General features: G+C 39.7%; 1 protein-coding gene across 1 annotated transcript; it reads left to right on the top strand.

Moving 5' to 3' along the window:
* Positions 1 to 10,009: 10,009 nt before the first annotated feature.
* FRG1 (FSHD region gene 1) lies at positions 10,010 to 16,301 on the top strand. The gene is made up of 9 exons (XM_082759672.1): positions 10,010 to 10,098; positions 10,318 to 10,385; positions 11,980 to 12,102; positions 13,037 to 13,094; positions 13,283 to 13,397; positions 13,775 to 13,879; positions 14,497 to 14,588; positions 15,204 to 15,314; positions 16,175 to 16,301. The coding sequence occupies exons 1-9, from the start codon at positions 10,037 to 10,039 to the stop codon at positions 16,209 to 16,211; spliced, it is 771 nt and encodes a 256-aa protein (XP_082615798.1). The 5' UTR covers positions 10,010 to 10,036; the 3' UTR covers positions 16,212 to 16,301.
* The last annotated feature ends 3,692 nt before the right edge of the window (positions 16,302 to 19,993 follow it).

Below are 19,993 nucleotides of genomic sequence, written 5' to 3'. Positions count from 1 at the left end.
CGCACACACACTACCTGTGGCAAAGTAAAAACTGCGTGCTTAGCAAGGGTCTGGGTTCCACCTAGGCTACAAAGCAGGCTTTCGATCTGAACTTTGCAGAATACATACCCTCTCTGTGCAGTCAGGGAAATAAAGGAAAAGACAAATGGATCTAATCACATTATCCTGTTAAATCATGATCTGATGCATAAAATATTATAGAACTAGTTCTATATTTTATAAAACACTAGGTGAACCAGTGTTCCCCTGCATGAACATTCAAAACACTTCATGAAACACTTCTTTGCCTTTACAGCTTCCCTTTAAGTAAGAGAAGATGTGAGTCTGCATGAATACTTCTCTGCTGCTTGCGGCAACTCATAAATACAAGTAATACTGACCCAGTCACATACTCTCATTTTTTTTGTTTCTACTTTAGGTTGAAAGGTTTTGTCTCACGATCCACATTGTTTTCACTGGTACGCTGGAAGTGCTGCCAGTATCTCGCCCACAAGATGGAGCTGGGTGTGGATTCCTTTTGACACTGCCTCCATCCCCACCTGTCCATCATATCTTATGGTACACCCCAGAGTACACAGGCTCTCAGAAAGAAAATCATAGTACCATCTAACGGTTATAAGAAAACAGCCTGAGGCACTACATGGTCCCAGCACTAGGAATCTGTCTCTGAGCCAGATGGACACGTCATAGGCTCTAAAAACTGGCACACAATTGAGAAAACTGTCTGATTTACTTCTCAGATTGTAACATTTAAAAGCCATGCCAAATTAATGTGAAAAAGAAAAGTGGGGGGGGGAAGATGTCTGTAAGAGGACTCAAAACTCTTCCATGGGAGATTGGAAGAGATTAAAAGCAAAACTGCCGTGGTTAGAGTTTATTTCACAGATGAATGAAGCCACCACACAGCATGCAGCCTGTGGAGGGCACAAGGAATCTCATTACCCTTCAGGAGGACGAAGGGAAGAAACAGAAGACCCCGAGGATCTAACCCTTTGGCCATCACCTGAGAGGATGGCCGCAATGCATTTCTCATGCCAAGAGCAGGCCACAACCCCAGCAGTAGCCAAAACCATGTCACCAGCCCATCCAAAATTATTCCCTAGCCTCTCTGCAGGGACAGGCTTTGTAGAGGCATAAGGCAGTATTGTGCATCCGGCCAAAACGAGCCCTCTGTCACCAACATCAAAGAGGACATTTGAAATGCCAGATGCCACCAGCTGCTCTTCCTCCTTCTGCTAGCAGGGGACTCACAGGTACCCTCAGGAAACATAAAGGTCATCTCCTGATGGCTTTCATCTGAATCACACTCCCACACTGATGTGCCCTTCTGCAAGGGCATCACTGGCACCAAGGCTTAAAGTTAACTTACTCTGAAGCTCAGCAGCAGGGCAGAGTGAGGTGCAAAAGCAGTCAAATGCTCCAAGCACTCAACCTGTTAGAAGTCTGATACAGAACCAGGATCAACACAATGTCAGTTTGATAGTCATTGTTAAAATGCATGTATTTGCTGGAGAGAGGAGAGCTGGCCAAATGGATGACTGCTTCTCAGTCTAGCATCACATTTGAAGCCATAACTGCTTTTTAGGCACACTTTCAAAAACACTTATCACTGGCAGCAAGTCTGGGGAGTCCTGTCGTATGCCTCCACGTGTACAAGAGAAAACAGTGGCACCTCCAAACAGTCTTGGCATATTTACCAGCTCCCACACCCCCAGAAGCAGAGGGAGGAAAGGCCTGGTGCCGTCAGGTCAGGGGAGTGAAATAGTGGTACATAAAGGAAGGGAGCGGGTTCCATACAGCATCCAGAAGCCTGACAGATCCCTCCGTGCTTTTCCTTGTTGAGTTTTCACCGTCATTTGGTGGATGGATGCTCTATTTGCATGCATGGGTATAGGTGATCTGGACCTTCCTTGGCCAAAAAGCCTTGCTTTCTTACTAACTGTGCTGCCTCAACAGCCCAGCACAGCAGGGGAGCCTGGCTTGCAGGCCTCACTTCTTGCCTCACACCACGAGACTACCAAAATCATTTTTAGACTAACAAAGCTGCTTGACTTAAACAACACAAGCCTATTCTCTGGCTTTCACACAACTCCTGAGGGAAAAAAAAAATGAACTGCCGCTCTTTTTCTTTGCTCTAACTTGAGCCAGCTGCACTCGCCTTCCGTTTGCCTTGCTCAGGACAGAGCAATGTCCCTGTCTCCAGGGGACAATGAGGTGTGTGGCTATGGTGCACGTGGCCAACATGTCTGACTGTGCATTGCCCGCTCCTGTTGCTGAGGCCTGGGCAGGACATTATTCCCCTTTAGCTGGGCTGCTTGAGGCTTTCTGCTGGACACTTGGGAGCTCCAGCCATGGGTATGAACCAGACATTTCATACCTCTGAGATACAGTAATTCTAGACACCTCAGGCAGGGATGAAGCCTGAGCTAGATTTTGGTCATTTGCAAAGACAATGGCAACACAGGGCCCTACCAGTGCTAAATTATTCCCCTGGAGCACAACGCAACCGGATCTGACTGACACACATTGCACAAGAATAAGCATCCAAGGCAGGCCCTGGGTGACCTTCAGGTCTAGTGCTCCAGACAGGTTACAGCAGACCCTCACACACAGCCCCCCTAGGGACTCTAGACTCCCAGACATGTCAAGAAACAGTATGGGTAGGGCTCAGTGCTCCATTAAGAAGTTAATTGCATAAGTTACACCACATCTGTTGCACATGCCAGAGAACTCTGCCTGGATTACTCCCTGGGACCCCGCTCCAGCCAGACAGTACGCTGGGATGCACTGAACACCTCAGCCAGTCTCCCTGACTTCACATTTTATGATCTAAACCAGATCACGACTTGTCACAACATAGTTTCATGAAGCTGTGACAGCAAAAGGGCTATTTTTATCTTTGGTAAATTAGGTTTGGGATTTTCAGGAGCAGGAGAGACCCCTTCAGCAAAACAAAGCTTAATTGGGAAAAAATATTTTGTGCTGCACGTAGACTGTAAGCAAAACACTGATGTATCTGACGGTACGTTGTGGGGAAAAGAGTCAGAAAGCAGGTGATGCATGCTGAAATGTTCTCTCTCCTTCTCTCTCAGGATCACAATGTGGGAAGATCAGCAATTTCAACTCCCACTCACTTACCTGCTGTGACAGGACACAAGCCAACAGATGTTGCCAACTCAAAGCACTCAACAATCATTAGTCAGACCAAAAAAAACCTCACAGCAATGGCATATAAAAGCAGTATTTTTAAAAAACAATACATGTGGCTGCCTTTTGTTCTGCCTTTCAAAGTTTTACACTCTTAAAATCAGGTTTTATGTCTTCTTCATAAACGTGAAGGACAGGAACCCTGCTTTGTGTTGTATTTTTTCGGTGGAAGTTAAAAGCCTGACATTACTCATTCACTCAAATTACTGAAGCTTAACAAAAAAAAAAAAAAAAAAAAAAAAGTCAAGCTGCATTAGAACGGAGAATGCTGCCATCTCTGGCTGCCTCATCTCAAAACAGTTTCCATATACTGTGTTATGGCTTAGAAACTTTATTTCCTAATGGAAAAAAGGAAGGATGAGTGCGAACTCAGGACCTGTTTTGTTCTGCTTGTGCTGCTTTTAGAAAGCATAACACAAAAAGCAGGGCAAACCAGACTTACTAGATATCCGTGCAAAATTAACAACAAAAGAACAGCTAGATATTGATCATGGTCCTGATTAAGGTAAATATTTTTTAAAATTTCTAAAATTGCCTTTCAACTGCTTCAAAACCTAATAAATATTGTTACAATTTGGAGGCTCTTTGGATGAAAAACAAGTATGACAGTCTGAGTTAGGCTGCCACAAATATGCAGAAGTGTGTTTATTTCTCTTTTATATTTGGCCCAAGAAGGAAAATAAACACATTTGGAACCACTATCACTTAATCCTATACATTCACAAAGAAGTGAGTGGACAGGGAGAATGAACAGCTCAGAATTTCCTTCAGAGCAAAAAGCTTTCTCTACCTTTGCCTAGCCTGCACCTATTCTGTATGCAATAGCCTACAGGTCTCCCTCCTACCTCCACAATTGCTACGTCCATACAAAAGCATTTTTAAAACACACTCACCGCCACTGCATTAATAAAATTGCCTTTTAGGGGAAGTGCATCTGCATTCATGACAAATTACATGGAATCGGGAGCTATGGAGGATAAGAGAGGAAAATCACTTAGAATAGCTCTTCAAATTCAAATGGGCAATGAAAACAATCATAGTGGGTAAATGAGCTTGTTCTTTTAGAAAAAAAAAAATAATAATATACAGAAAGAAATTATCTGGTAATCCTGGGGGAGAGGAAACATAATTTATAAAGAAAAAGTGCACAGTTCTATGGCCAGGGAGGACGGCAGCACTGACAATGAACACCCTGCCAAGGATTTGTTCTCCTTTTAAGCTCTGCCAATTCATATCCCCATTGAATTTATAAAGGACATCCACGCTGTCTCACAGGACACAGGGTAAGAAAAATATATGGCCCGAAGGAAAGTTACATACTCTTGAAGAAAAAAAAATAAAGAAAAGAAACAGTTTTAGGAAAAAAAAATAAAAATACAAGAGCTCTGGCTGGTTGTTTCCCTAAAAATCTTTTGGTCTGGGCCAAAAGACAAGCTGTACCATCAGCAAAAGGGACCAGTGGGGAAAGGTGAGGTACACCTCCCTGTAAGCCACCTCTCTGCTGATGGAAGGCTGCCTTAACTCTTCCTAGCCCATGCAAAACCACCTGTTTATTTCGTACTAGGTGGCAAAAGAAACACAAAAAGGAAGAAATCTGTTTTGAAGCATTCGATTAACACTACATAGAAATGACATTTAAATTAAATGAAATATATATATAGGCTGAAAAAAAGAGAACAACCACAACAACAGTCTGTATACATGAAATGTAGACTGCCCACTTCATTTTCTTTCCCCATGGACGTTGGGGCTTTCCTAATGACATAATAAACTCAACCACAAATAACAAGGGAAAGGAGGCTCACTTGAGACGAGAATAAAAGTGCATTCCAGAGAGGTAAAAGTCTGCATGGGAACACACAGCACAAAGCAGGTAACTTGCCACAAAATCCTGTCATGTTTAATTTATATGTGAGTCTACCTACAGTACCAGTGGATTGAGGAATGGGCTTTCAACTACACTTGCATCAAGCAGGCTAGTTATTTGTCAGGAAACACCAAAAAAATATCAAATACACTCAACTTACAGAATCAAATTTCCATCCCATAAAAAACAGAATTACAGTGTATAGCAATAAATTGTTTCTTAAGCACTGGAAGCAATGCAGTTTGATTTTTCACTCATTAGTGTCCCATGATTTACAAGGAGTTTTTCCTCACAGACTCTTTCCCATATGAGGGTTCTCTCCCATCTCTAATATGGGAGTTCACACTGTAGCCTGTCCATCCATCAGGGAAGTTATAGGCCTTCTTCCTAACAACTCCTTCAGAACTCACTGGAGTTTAATTATCTTCATGACTTCCATTTATCCATTAAAGCAGAACTCAACTGACCAGTTCAGAAATATTGATACAGAAACAGAGACCAACAGGCAGAGAGAGACATGCATTCGTATACATAAACATCCTCCTTAGTAAATCAGGATAAAAATCAGAGCAACCAGTGGAAAAGAATCCCAGAACGTGTAAAAAGTAGACATGATATGGCACTGGAGATGGTATGATGGCCTGAGGCCAAGTAAATGCCACACAGAGTTGGTGCCTGTGTGAGATTACTGTACATTCAAGGTTTCCTATTTATTTCTCTTTTCATTTCCCCACTGTCCAACAGAAAGGGACTTTGGAGAGTGCACTGTCTGCCACTGCTAAGCTGTAGTGCAGTGGTCCCAACATCTGGAGAAGCAGACATTGGGAAGGTCTGGCTACCTGCAAAAACATAGCCACAATAATTTTACAGAGCAAGAATGGAGGAAAGTGAGGGAGAGAGGGATCAGGCAGAGCAGCAGCGGAGAAGCCACAACCATCACAGGGGCCCTGAGCACTGGGGCTCCATCCCGCCCCTGACAGGCTCAAAACTCCTTCCTATTTTCCAAATGCTCCAACTAGCATACCATAAATGAGTAGTAGAAATGCCATTTTGTAAATATTTATTCATCTGTGCTAAAAACCTAACTCTAGCATTTTAGGTTTTAAAAAAGGTAATTTCGGGTCACATTTAAAATTGAGAAGCCGTAATAAAAGCATTTTCAGCATGCAGGATTTGAAGTGCCAAGAATCAAATTAGCTTTTTATATACATCTGTCATGTCACTGTGATATGCACCATCATGTCCTGGGGATGCATCAACACTCTCACACAACTGCTGCAGAACATTATGAGAAACCACCGCAACGTTCCTGCGTATGTACTTCGTCCCACTGGGAAAAATTAAAATGTAGTTGCTCTGGTTCTAACTCACATCAGATTTCACTCCTTCTGTAAATGAGTAAACAAAACTGGATCAATCTTCACTGTTACATCAGTCAGCAGCTTAGATATTTCACAAGGGCCCCATACTTATAAATGAAAGCAATAAAAAGCACACAGACTATTTGTCAACTCTGCTACCAAGAGAGCTAATTCAAGTTTCTTTGCTTTGGGAAGGTATTTCTCTATCTCTTAACATAAATAAACAAGACAGAAGAAAACTCCAACGTGACCAAGTTTTGGTTCAGGCTCTTAGGACACAAGGCTACATCCATGGACAGTTTCAGCTCTGCACTTCCATAGTGTCTACAGGAAACATTGTTTGTAATGATCCCCTTCAAACTTAAACGATGAAAGTGCACATTTTGCAAATGACACCTCAGCCAATCTGCCCCATCTGCATGAGAGATGGCAAATGATTTCACTCTTTAGGCATTCAAAATAAAATGCACATGCGGCAAATTCCAAGCTGGCAGGAAAAAATCCAGTCATTAAAAAAGTGATTTGTTTTCTACATTTGCAAACACAAAGGCTCCATTTATTTCCGTTGCCATAAGGAAAATGGACTGCTCTATTTTTTTAAACAGTTGTAGCCAGCACATTTTGGAAATGTTTTAATTTCAAAAATACTAACTAGCAAATTAGAGTTTAAATGGCTTTTCTAAAGTAGCACCATTTTAGATACGGTTTTCTGATTGAGGGCATCACTTTGCCCTGCAGGAAAAGATTTCACTGTCTTCTGTATATATGGTAGTGATGCCTGTTTGTTGCTGCAGTTGCTAAATTAAAAAAAATAAATAAATAAATAAAAATAAAAAAAATAAAATAGGTCAATTGTAAATAAAAATGTATCTGTTAATAAGAAGGTATATTTCATACTTTAGGAGGCTAATTTTCATTTAAAATTAGAAGTTTATGGCCTCTGTCCCTCTGCCTGTTCCTTCATCTCTTTACAACATGGAAATTAAACCAGCAAACACAATTGATATGGCCTCATCCTAGGGAAGCTTATGGCCATGCTTCACTTTACACATTGAGTTGCTTAATTGAACTCACTGGGGCTATTCCCAGCGCAAAAATGTAAGTATGTGTGTAATTCTTTCTGGGATCAGGATATGTAAGGGTGATCTGTAATGAAAATAAAACCACTCTTTTTTTTTTTTTTTTTTTTTAGATTTTTTTAATCTGCACTTATTTTTGTGGTTATAGCAGCATCTGGTGGACAAGTAGCAAAGTATAAATCTCATGCACTTCTATCATATAAACACATATTTTAAAATACAAACCACTTTGACTTGCTTTTGTTTTTTAAACGTTAACAAGAAAAATGACAATTGCCTTAGGTAACTACTGAAAATGTTGAACTTTGAAAACTTTATACTCTTAACCACGAGTGGGCAAGATATCTTTGCTTCCTAAGATGCTAAAATATTACCTTTTTCCCCTCCCATCTTCCCTCCCAGGAAAGTATTTAAGATTTTTGAAGTGTTGGTAATGGCAAATCAATGTATACAGACCTGCTTTGACAAGAGTATATAAATACTCCCCTTATGCTAAGGTTGCACAGTTAAGCAATCAAAAAGTAATAAATCATAAATAAAGCTGTCAGATTAAATAACCAGAGCTAAGAAAACAATAGGGACCCCCCTGATGATTTTCTCTCCACAGAATCAAGGCCTAAATAAATAAATGAATAAAACCCCAGAACAACCAAAACACTTAAGAACAACTTAGCATGCAATGTCAAAGCAGGGCAACGGGCGTGCTGACAGGCATTCTTTTTGCTTCGCTCTTCTTCTGTGCTTGTTTCTAATTCCTACACAAATTGCTCTCTTTTCTTAATCACTTTACTAAAATTTACACATACCTGTTTAGAATCAGTAAAAAAAAAAAAAAAAAAAAAAAAAAAGTAGTTAATGATAAAATGAGCCAAATGAAATTATATTTTCTAAAATTTCTTTGTGCTGATGCTAGCTTGATTTAGTTTCCAAACATCTGCAGACAAGAGTATGTAGTACAAAAAATTGATATACTGAAAATATGTTTTGACTGAGAACAAGCCATTTTATCTACCACCAAAACCAAGGAAGTTTGTTTGCAATAAGTAACAACCACTCTATTATTGATTGTAAAACTCTAAGATGACAGTGCCAAAAGGTTTCTAGAAGTCAGGCAATAATCTCTAGAAAGGTGAAAACTGGAAACAGAATGTATGCGAAGATGAGGTTGAAAGCAATGGATGGGTTGCTAGCAGTTTAACAAGGTATCTCAGTCTTGTAATTGGAAATACAGATGTTCTCTGGTCCTTCACACACATGGTAAGACATGTGGGACCTTCACAGCCTCACTGGATACAAGCCTTTGCAAACACAATTCCCTGATTTGAGCTCCATTAAGAAATCAGAAGCAGTCAGCAAGGAGCCCATCATTGCCTGAAGCTTTCTGTAGTCTCTGCTTTTTCAGTTTTTACTGGAAGCCCTAATTACAGAGATCCACGTTCCAGGGACTGGGAAATCAATAAATCCATAACGTCACCTACTGTTTACTACAGTAGTGCCCTGCTTCAAGTTACCCACTTCCCAAATGCTGACCAAAGAGACGAGTGTCTTTCAGTAACAGACCACAGCGGGTGAAGACACAAGCAGGAAGGCAGTACGCCAGGGACACAATAAAAAAGCATTTTGAATCTACGTGCACCAGCAGCCTGATTCAAGCACTGCTTTTACTGACAAGCCCATGCCTCTTCCCAGCCTCCTTCTCCCCAAAGCTCCAAAATGGGAGACCTGCTAAAAACTCCTGAGAGTCCATTACAGACACACTGTTGTCTTTATTTCACATAGCAGATGTAACCACTCCAACACAGCTTGCAGACAAAAATGCGGGGTTACTCGCATTAGGCATATAGATAAAAATTAAAAGCATTTCTGTGAGAAATCGCAGGGTCCTGGATGCAATCAGGGTATCTGCAGAAGACATCTGCAGTCATCAGCAAACTCCTGGGTCATTCACTGAGAGAAGTTACACATGTAGTTTTATCTCCCAGACATGATTTCAGCGATTGTAAAGACCTTAACATAACTGCATGAACCTCATTTATTACTTGCAGGAGGAACTTACTTGTGGGAGCTTTGTAAGCATCGGCAGGTGATGAAATGAGAAGTCAGAGGGAAATAACACAATGTGAGCACCTGGGTATGCGTCCGTGAGATTTGACAGAGGTGGTGTCCTTCACTTGACCAGTTTAATCAGAAGCAAACAACATTTGGGGCACAAAACCCCTTCTTTTGGTGTGAAGTGGAAACAATAGGCTGGGTGATAAAACGTAAATTAAAAACGACTGCTGCAATTTGGAGCCTGATTACACGTGTGTTCCTGAGGTCATTCCCAAAAGGAGAGCGAATAGTATCTGTTAAGAAGGTGGGGCTAAAGGTGTCTGTTTTGGTGTGAGAGAAAGCAGGCTGATTCTTTCACTTTCCCCCTCAGACTCAGCTTCCAACCGCCGAGCGGCGCCATGGCGGCGGCAGAGGGCTGAGCCCTGGGCGCATGCGCAGCCCGGCCCTGCCTGCCCTGCCCTGGGTCCGACATGGCGGAGTACTCCTGCGTCAAGTCCACCAAGCTGGTCCTCAAAGGGGCGAAGGAGAAGAGGTGAGGGGACGGCTCGTCCTGGCCCTCGGCTGCCGGCTCGGTGCCTCGCCACCGGCTTCGGCACGGGGTGGGGGGTGTCGCTGTAAAGGGGCTGCGGGTGGGTGAGGGTTTTGGGGTGCGCTGCCGCTCGCCCCCCGGTGCCCCACTCCTCGGGGGCTGTGGCGGAGCGGGGGTCTGGGTGGGAGGCGTGTGCCCACCTTTGTGCCTCTCCTTTCGCAGCAAGAAGAAGCACAAGGAGAAGAAAAGGAAAAGGGAGGAGGATGCGGAAGAGCAGCTTGATATCGTCGGTGAGCGGCCCTGCAGGAGCTGTGTGGCAGTGGGGAAGCTGTAGGGGGTAGCACAAGTTGAAGAGGTGCTTGTAGGGCGCTTAAAGCAGGTTTCTAACTACTTGTCACAGCACACTGTTTATAAGTCATGCCTTCTTAGGTACCAGACGGAATTTCTGACACCAGTAGGATCAATTTTACACATATTTATCTTTTTAACACACTTATTTGTTTACATAACCTCAAGCTCCTTGTCTGCTTGTAACTCGTGTGGTTTTTTTTCCCAAGAGTATTTGGTTCAGGTAGAGAGACTTATATTTAGTGCTGTAACACTTTTGTTTATATTTGTATGTAAATAATGTATCTTGTGTTACTGTTACTTGAAAGTTCACTAGATGGGGTGCTTGTACTTCCTGCTCTTACTCTGCCAGCAGTTGCTTCTTGCCTGGGGTCTTTAGTTCACTCAAACCTTCAGCCCTCTAAAAAGGAAAAGTCTTGGTTGGTTTGTTTACTTGTTCTCAGTTTGTCGTGATTACTGTGATGAATTCACATTACAAACTTGCTATCAGTAATTGAAACTGAACATGACAAACATGAACCAGTATCCAAATATAATGGTATTTTTTCCTGATTTGTGGAAGAGGAGGATCAAAGTATGTATGGTCTTGAGTGATAACTTAGCTAAGTGCTGCATTCTGGAACTGCTATATGCTTGATTTATCACAGTTCACAAAAACAGATAAAGAAATAACCATAAAGCCCTGAAAGATGCAGATATATACCGTAACAGTGCATGTTATGGGATAAATGTCACTTTCTGTAATGTGTGCACAGGCATAATCCAAAGCCGTACAAGGGGAGTTATCCCTATTTTTCTGTTAAAACAAAATACCATATATGAGAAAATGGACTATTATATTTTACACCAAAGGAATGTCACAAAAAGACGTGCTGAAAGAGATTTTGGAAATTTCATATGCTGATCTCTAAGCCATGACATTGTAGGACAAGCCTATTTGCTCTGTATGTTGTATGAAGTTAGGGGAACATTATTTCTGCTCAGGACCAACTTGCTGAAAAAAGACGTCATTCTGATTAATTTTAAAATAATTATCTTAGGCAGAAAATATATCTAAGATTATACCAGGAGAAAATTTTGCTCTTTAAAAATACAGATGTCATAATTCCAATTTATACATGTGAGCCTTTAAGTTTGGATTCTGGGGAGCTAAAATATTTGACACTGATTGTCCAGAACATATGAAGTCTAAGGAATGCAGCTCATGAATTAATCCAGCAGCAAGATGAGAGGTTCTCCAGCACAACAGAAATCATTACACTAGTAATTGACTGTGACCACAAAACTGGAGGAAGCAGTTTGGGGTGGGAACGGGGGAAGGAATCTTTCTTGCAAGGTATATCTTCTGCTGGATGGATCAATGCATTCCATGGCCTAACAGCACTAAGAGGGGATGGAGCGCAGGAGCCTGCAATTAGAAGCCTGTTGCTATCTATAGAGTGCCAAATCTCAGAGTAGGTGCTGGATTACTATCTCTTGAACCACTGTAATCAGAAGTTGTAATTACTCCATTAACTGTGATGTTTTGTATTTTAGGAAACTGGTGGGCTGTCAGTAATTTTGGTGAAATTACAGGAACTATAGCTATAGAAATGGATAAAGGAGCTTACATCCATGCCCTTGATAATGGTTTGTTTACACTTGGAGCACCGCATAAAGGTTTGTTTCAGGAAACTTGGAAAAAATAGTTTTAGTAATGAAAAGCATGAACATAGCATCACTTTAAGGCAAAGTGTTTTACAGCTCAAGGCAGTTATTACATGTAATGCAATAAAGTTGGCTGTAGCGTGACCGAAACCTAATGACTACCAATCAGTTTCACTTACTTAGTTTTTTGCTGTGTTATATGTATAATAAATTGAACCGCATTGGAAAGGATCACCTGTTAAAGGCCATACAACTTACTGAATAAAAAGCAGTATAACTTTTATTAAATTCTATAAAATGCTTCTGGTGCCAATTGAAGAGTGAAACTCAAGGTAGATGAGCATCAAGGAGTATTGCTGTATCCTCATTGTGCTGTATTTGTATTGTTGCTGTGCAAGTGGGCTACTAAGGTGGTGGAGATAATTAGCTTGTCTCTGAATTTGAATCTCGGAACCATCAGTCAGAAAAGAACTGTTCCAAAACCCTGACAGTGTGCCTCATCTCCAGAGTGAGATAAAAACAATGATGACAGTATTATCTCACTTGGGTTTTGAGAGATGGAGAGTAGTAGCTTTTTGGGTAAGTTAGGTTACCACAGCTGAACCGTAGTATGTCTTGGTATGGAGAAAATAATTTTATAAGGAGATCACATTTTCTGTGTTGTTTTTTTGTTTTGGTTTGGTTTTTTTTTTGACACAAGGATTGCATTTGCATTATTTAAAGCACACCAAATACATGAATGCAGATAAGCTCCTGCATTGCTTTTTATTTTAAGAGTGTGAATGTTCAAAAGGAATTTCTAAAGAAATGCAGTATTGTAGCTTTCCATAGTATTTAGCAGAAGCTGTTGCGTAATTTTCCAGCTTGTTTGAAACTGCAGTATTAACAATTTAAATACTGTGTGCATAATACTTAATGTCTAACTAATGAAAATTTTATTCCTAAGGTGATGAAGGCCCTAGTCCTCCTGAACAGTTTACAGCAGTGAAGTTGTCTGATACAAGGTAACTACTGTAACAAAATATTTCAAGTTTCAGTATTTGTTTTTTGTTTGTTTCTGGTATGAACAAGTTTTAATTTTCTCTTGGAAAAAAATTGCATACCAAAAAAAATATGCTTGTGGTGTGTTGAATATTGTGAATGGCTTTCTCTCAAAACATTCTTAATTGTTTCACTTCATTTTCCCTTTGAGAATTGCTCTGAAGTCTGGTTATGGCAAATACCTCGGTATAAATTCAGATGGACTTGTTATTGGACGTTCAGATGCTATAGGATCAAGAGAGCAATGGGAACCTGTCTTTCAAGATGTAAGTTGCTTCAGACAACTCTCTTGAGATTCCCAACATGTAACTGTATTTTGACTTGCAGCCTATATTGACAGGCAATAAGATGTTTACTGTTGGTTGCCCTTTCACAGTCTCTTCCATATTGTAAATTCTAGTGTTCTTTTTTCCCTCCTACAATGTATTTACTGTATTTCTTCTTAAGTTTTTAAAGTACCTAAAGTTACTGCAGTTTAACATACAAATTAAGAACAAAGGAGTCCACTAGCTAGCTGTTGAAGTGTCTATATGTCAAAGAACAGGACACATTTACAGAGCTTTCTGAGGAATGAAGTAAATGTTATGAATCAATGTTTATATACACACTCCTTATTCTAATCATGTGATACTGTTTTCTGCAGAAGAAGATGGCATTGCTAGCAGCAAACAGCCGTTTTATTAGATGTAATGAAGAGGGAGATATAGAAGCCAAAAGCAAAACAGCAGGGGAAGAAGAAATGATAAAGGTAATCTGTCTTCTACAGTTAAGTATCTGTATGGTACAGTTACTCTGTGGTTACAATTACAAGATACTTTCCTGTTTACTGTATTTGTTTCACTAAAGAAATGGTGGGTAAGACCTTCTGTGTGATACTGCGGATAGTTCTCAACAGCTTATATCTCAACAAGAGAGACAAAATCTGACAGAACCAGGGACAAAAAAAGGTTAGCCAGAATGATGCAGGTGTGGAGGCTGCTTATGTAAGAGGATGTGGAAGGACCATCTTGTCTTTCATGTCCAACAGAAGGCATGCCTCTCCAAACAGGGAAGCATGTACTAGTCAGAGCAGTAATGCTGTGGAGTCAGTTTCTCTAAAAGGTGTTTTAGCCCTGCTTACTCTATAAACTGTAATGGTGCTTCTTTGAGATGAAAGCAGCTGTGCCTTAGAGTAGTATTAAGGACTATGTTTAATCCTTTTTCATATTTCAGGCAGCTTTTGCTGTTACTGCTATTTTCTCTGGTTGTGAATTAACTATTTTCAAAGGTGCTAACAGAATGACAGTCACAGATTTTAAGTTATGCAGGATATATTATCTTCTTTAACGTGCAACTTCTGGTTTTTTTTTTCTTCTCGATGACTAGATTCGAACTTGTGCTGAAAGAGAAACTAAGAAGAAGGATGACATCCCACAAGAAGATAAAGGAAATGTTAAACAGTGTGAAATCAATTATGTGTATGTAATTGAGAGCCTTTTAACAGATTTAAATACCTTTTTTCCTCTTTTCTTTAGGGTTTTATTTGGAAGGGCTAAACTCCCATGCAGTTCTTTGTTTACTTTCTCTTCCACCTTATCAGGATGAGGACACAAAATAGGCTGAGAAGGCTTACGGGTCAAAATCAAGACAGGGAGCTTGCTTGTCAGTTACTGTTGCAGTTAAAACAGACTCAACTTGTAGAAAATTAACTTATTGACTAATAAAATAGACATAAGTAGTGAGAAACATGGACCAAAAAACTAAAATGCCTGTCTTTCCCCTTATTCAGCTTCACTCCAGAGTCCTCTATCCCCCTTCACTCCTGACTTGTCATGCTAGTAGTAGAAGGAGCTGAAGTTCTTCAGAACTTGTAACCACACTGTTAATTATGTATGGTGTTGTTCCTACTTAACGCCAAAAATGCCTGAGTGTGTTTCACCTAGGGAAGTCTTATAGCACTACTTGATAGTATGATGATTTATTGGATTTTATTAGGCCAGTTGCACAACAGGAGTTAAGTTGCTTATCCGTTGTTTTTACTGAAACATAAAATTTTAAAGAAATTAACTTCTTACACTTTTTCCCTTTTATAGAAAGAAATTCCAAAGTTTTCAAGACAAAAAGCTCAAAATAAGCAAAGAAGATACAAAAGCCCTCAGAAAAGCCAGGAAAGAAGGCACTTTCCACGAAACACTGCTCGACAGGTACTCCATTAAGAAATAATGCACTGATTTAAAAGCTATTGGGAGATGGAATTGCAATGAATTTGGAGTACAAAAGATGGCTAGATTTCAGGGAATAGGTGTGGGTGTTGCACATTTTTTCCTTGGTTGGTGTTCTGCCTCTTCTGTTTTTTTATTATTCTGAGTTCTCACTTCCTTGGCTGAACTTCCCAGGTTGGGATTTAAGCAGAAGTGAATTCTTTTGGACATCTATAAAGAAGTTTGCTCAGTTTGTGGAGTACAGCGGAAGTGAGGGATAAATCTTTAAAAAAAATTTTTTTCATGTTTTCAGCACCTTCAGTACCAGAACATTTTGGAAAGGAGACAGCTGCATTTTAAAGAGAAATAGCATTTCTTAATTAGTCTTCACATTACCTAGTGGGAATAAATCTTTCCCTGTAAGCTGAGAATACAGAAACTGTCTTGAACTTTTAAAATATCTTATATGGTATAAATATTTGTTGTGTTAATTCAGTGGGTGAAATGCAGAAGACGATTTATGATACTGTATTATTGTGATGTGAAAACACACCATGGCGATGTGTCATGACTGAGTGTCAGTTTCAACTGTCACTCAGGTTGAATTCCCTCCCTGAGTGATCTGACAAAACACAGGTCCTGATTAGAAAGGAAAGACAATGTTAACTTTACACATTGTTATAGCTGTAGCTCCTTTAAATAAAAAAAAGTAACAGAGTATTGTTAGGCTTTTATGTGTGCTTTGAAGTAAAGTTTGAGAGTACTGCTTTGTGTCTGTTTAAGACTTTGAGGCAGCTAAAGCATTCAGATGTAATCGCCTTTGGTTTTAGTCTAAGTCTTGTTTCCTTACTCTTTCCACACAGGCGAGCAAAAGTGAAAGCGGACAGATACTGCAAGTGACAACCAGCTGGGCTGTTTTCCTCTGCGTCTTTGATTATATGGTCAAATTGAAAACACAAGTAAAGTGTTTTATAATTATTTTTTACGAAACGCATTTTGCTGATGTTTTTATTTTATTATTTTTAAAGGACTGCCTGAGAACTATAATTAGGCATTGAACTAGTGTCACCTTCTAGTAATGAATAGCAAGATAGTTATTTAGTTGAAGACAAATTATTCTACCAGTGAATCTTCCGAGGTTGATGAAATGAACCTGAACTTACAGTGATTAAAGGGCAGATTAGAATGGTGATAAAGCTCAAAAGGAAAATATTGTTAGCACATTGAACTATCAAGAAATGCATAACTGTCCTCAACAAACAAGAGGAAACAATTGCAAATGGATGTCTTAGAATACATCATATCAGAAACTGAGTAGGACGTCTGTGGAGCCTTCCTGTGCAGTATCAGGTAGGGGCCAGAATATTCAGTCTCTTTTTAAACAGTGTTCAAAACAGACCCACTGTCTGATGGAGAAATGATGTAATCCATATGGTGGAAGTGTGAACAAGTCACAAGAACCCCATTACAAATGGAAATGCGGGTATCTCATAAGAAAAGGGAATGACTGGCTTGTGTTAGCAGGCTGCGCATTTTACAAGATGGGAAGACTCATTTCAATCAAACTGGCTGGTTTCTTGAGAGTATGGACTTCAATTTAAAAAAAAAAAAAAATTTAAGGTCATAGTGTAATACATGTTCCTAGTATCTTGTATAAAATATGGTTTTCCATTTCTGTTCTGATTCCCAAGTTTTTCAATAAAAACATCTCCATAGGAACTACCTCAGATCACTTACTCTCTCCATTTCTGTAATCTGCTTCATAAAGATGACTTGGTAATAATATTGAGGATTTTTATGATGATAATTTGAGTTATCTCCATAAAACCTCTCCTAGCTGTCAGTTTGAACTGCAGTAGTACAAAGCCATAAGCTAGTGCAAGATAATGATGTCTGCAAAAAGCACGAGAACAGGATAATAAAGTCTAGGCAGTAGTGGCAATTTAAATGGGTCTTATTTTGATCTTAAGTAAAAGAATGGAGAGTTCAGGTGCATTGTAATTATCTAAACTGATTTGAATTTTCAAGATTAAAACAATAGCTGGTAGGGGAAGATTAGCCAAGGGATAAATAAGGAGATAACCCATACAGATATATGAAACCAAAAGGAGAAAAAAATCCATGGGCTGGGCAAATTCATATGCAATGCAGTGATTCTTCAATGTGTGTTTCTAGAAAAGCAAATGAAAATTTAGACCTTTCTCTGAGGACTCTCTTAAATTTTCCATAACCAGCTCTATCCGGTCTGAGTAAAGAGATTTGCCACAGGGCTTTCTCCTCTAAGTCATTGGAATTTATTCAATTTATACCTCCCATTCATGTGATGCCTATTTTTTTTCTAAGAATAGGCATATTCAGTAGTTCCTTGTATGAATGTCTATTTTGGAATTAAGTGCCTTTTCTTCCCAATTTAGCTTGAGAAATGAAAAATGTCCCCCCCCCCAGTTTGTGCAACTGGGATAATTGTGCAGTGATAGGTATCCTTTATCTATTTTATTTCAGGCCATACTATTAACAAAAATGTAGTGATCGGATGATCACACAGTGATCAAACACTACCTTTTTAGCAGTATCGAGTTCAATGATTCATTTTAAAGTGTTAACAGATTCTAATTTTAGTTTTAGTACAAAAATTGGAGCTTAATCTTTAATCATAAGATACAAGGTAATAGCATAAGCATACCGTAACAGGAATGGCTGGAAATTATCTTTATTTCTTATTGGTTTCTATTAACTGCATGTTCTTTCAAAGCAAGCAATCACTAAGAATACTGAAGTGTTTTGTAGTGAGACTCAGCAGTAGAAGGTTTGCATAAAGAAACTAATTAGCACCACTGACCTTTGATTCTAATTTTGCAGGTATCCTCAGAATTTTATTAAAATTCTCTCATGCATCAATAACCAAGGTATAAAAAATCTTAAATGCAAACACTGAATTTGCAGGGAGAAGGCTGGAAGCTAGAAATAAATGACTACTGACAAATGCTCCTGGCCAGAGTCCAAGGAATTTTTGGGTGAAAATGCATCGTAGCTGTGGGTTGTGCTTTCACTGAAAAAAATGTAATTAGTTTTCCCTAGCGCTCCTCATTTGGTCCAGGGATTAGGGCTCTTTAAGCAGTTGTGGTTGTAGGTCCTATATCCCTGTGTGGCAATGTAAATAACCCGATGTACAGCTGTTGCAATATCTTGGACCTGGAAGTGGCCTATTGCCAAAACTGTTCCCCAAAACACTGGGAAGGAGGTAGCACCACGAGGAGCAGGCTCTGTGCCAAAGTAATTGTTTATTGGGCTGTTAGGTAAGCACATAATACAAAAAATAAAGTGGCTGTGACAGACCTTTTTAGTTGGCCTTCACCATGTATTTTGACTTCGAATAACCTCAGGTCTTAACTGTGAAGCTCATGGCAGTTTTCACTGATCAACAATCACTATGGTTCTGAAATGCATCTGAAATGAATGCTGATGGGTGAAGTAGGCTGATGTTACAGCATCTGTTCTTCCTTTCAGAAATACATACTTTAAATAAAATTTTGTCTGGCAGAACTCCAAAAATGATTATTCAGATGCAGCTTGAAGCAGACATCTGATATACTGGTGGAAAGGGTGCTGAAAGGACTATTCAGAATCTCAAGAAGAGCCTTGGAATTATCCATGGAAGGGAGTTTTCCATGTCATATTTACCAATGTAAATATGAATATACAAGGTGTAGGCACTGTAAGTAGCTGCAAGTGATAGTAAAGGAAAAATGGAACTGAGGCATGTTTGTTTTAGAGCTAGGAAGATGTGAAGTGAAAAGAAATCTTAGAATAAATAAAATGAAACTTTCCCCAAATACAAGGAGGAACACTGGATTTAGCAATGGACTGGCAATGCTGGGGTGGAAAGAGTATTGTCACAGAAACAGGGTTGCCCTCCCTGTTGGGACTAAGGATACATTGGGTACTTGCTGAAAAATGAAAGAAAGGCTTGAAAGGCTTAAGATAGTGGAGAAGCAGAGATCGGGAGGATTCACTGAAATGCTGGTGAAATCAAAGGTATAGCAAAATGGTGAATATCAGTCTGTCTTAAACTCTTGCTGTAAGCAGTGTGTTGGTGTATTTTTGTGTTGGAGGCATTCATGGATTGTTCTTGGTGATGCTGTCTTCTGGCAGAGGTCTCCTGGCAGCAGCGTTAGCAGAAAGCTTCAACTGAAACACAAAGGAAAGAAGTAATTTGTGCAGTCTGTACTTCTAAAGAAAGGAATATATCTGCTAAGTAGATACAGGATAGACGAATAAAAGAATGTAGAAGGGTGGACGTGAAGTACTACTAACAGCGTCACTAAGTGTGTACTACCTGACAGCTGGTGTTACCAGCTGTCAGGTAGTACAGTTAATGAGTAAATCACGCATCTCAAACTACTTTCTTCTGACTTAAATTGATGAAAACTAATGGAAGAAACCTATCCAACAAAATGAAGGACCTGATGTAACCTGGATCCTGGAGACCAGGTGTTCTGATAGGAACCCTGCAGAATAGCTGTAGTCAGAAAAACACAGGCATTCATGTATGTTAACTGTTCCTTAAACTCTGAACTTCTTCAGTGAAAGAACTAAATCAAAAGTACAAAGAGAATTCAAAAAAGTAAGTCATGCATGTGTAATGTGACCATGACGTATTTTTTCTTCAGAATTTGTAATTT

The sequence above is a fragment of the Aythya marila genome (genome assembly GCF_965140915.1).
Source record: "Aythya marila genome assembly, chromosome: 4".
Classification (NCBI taxonomy): domain Eukaryota; kingdom Metazoa; phylum Chordata; class Aves; order Anseriformes; family Anatidae; genus Aythya; species Aythya marila.
The sequence above is the reverse complement of the archived record's forward strand: the minus strand, read 5'-3'. Positions and strand labels throughout refer to the sequence as shown.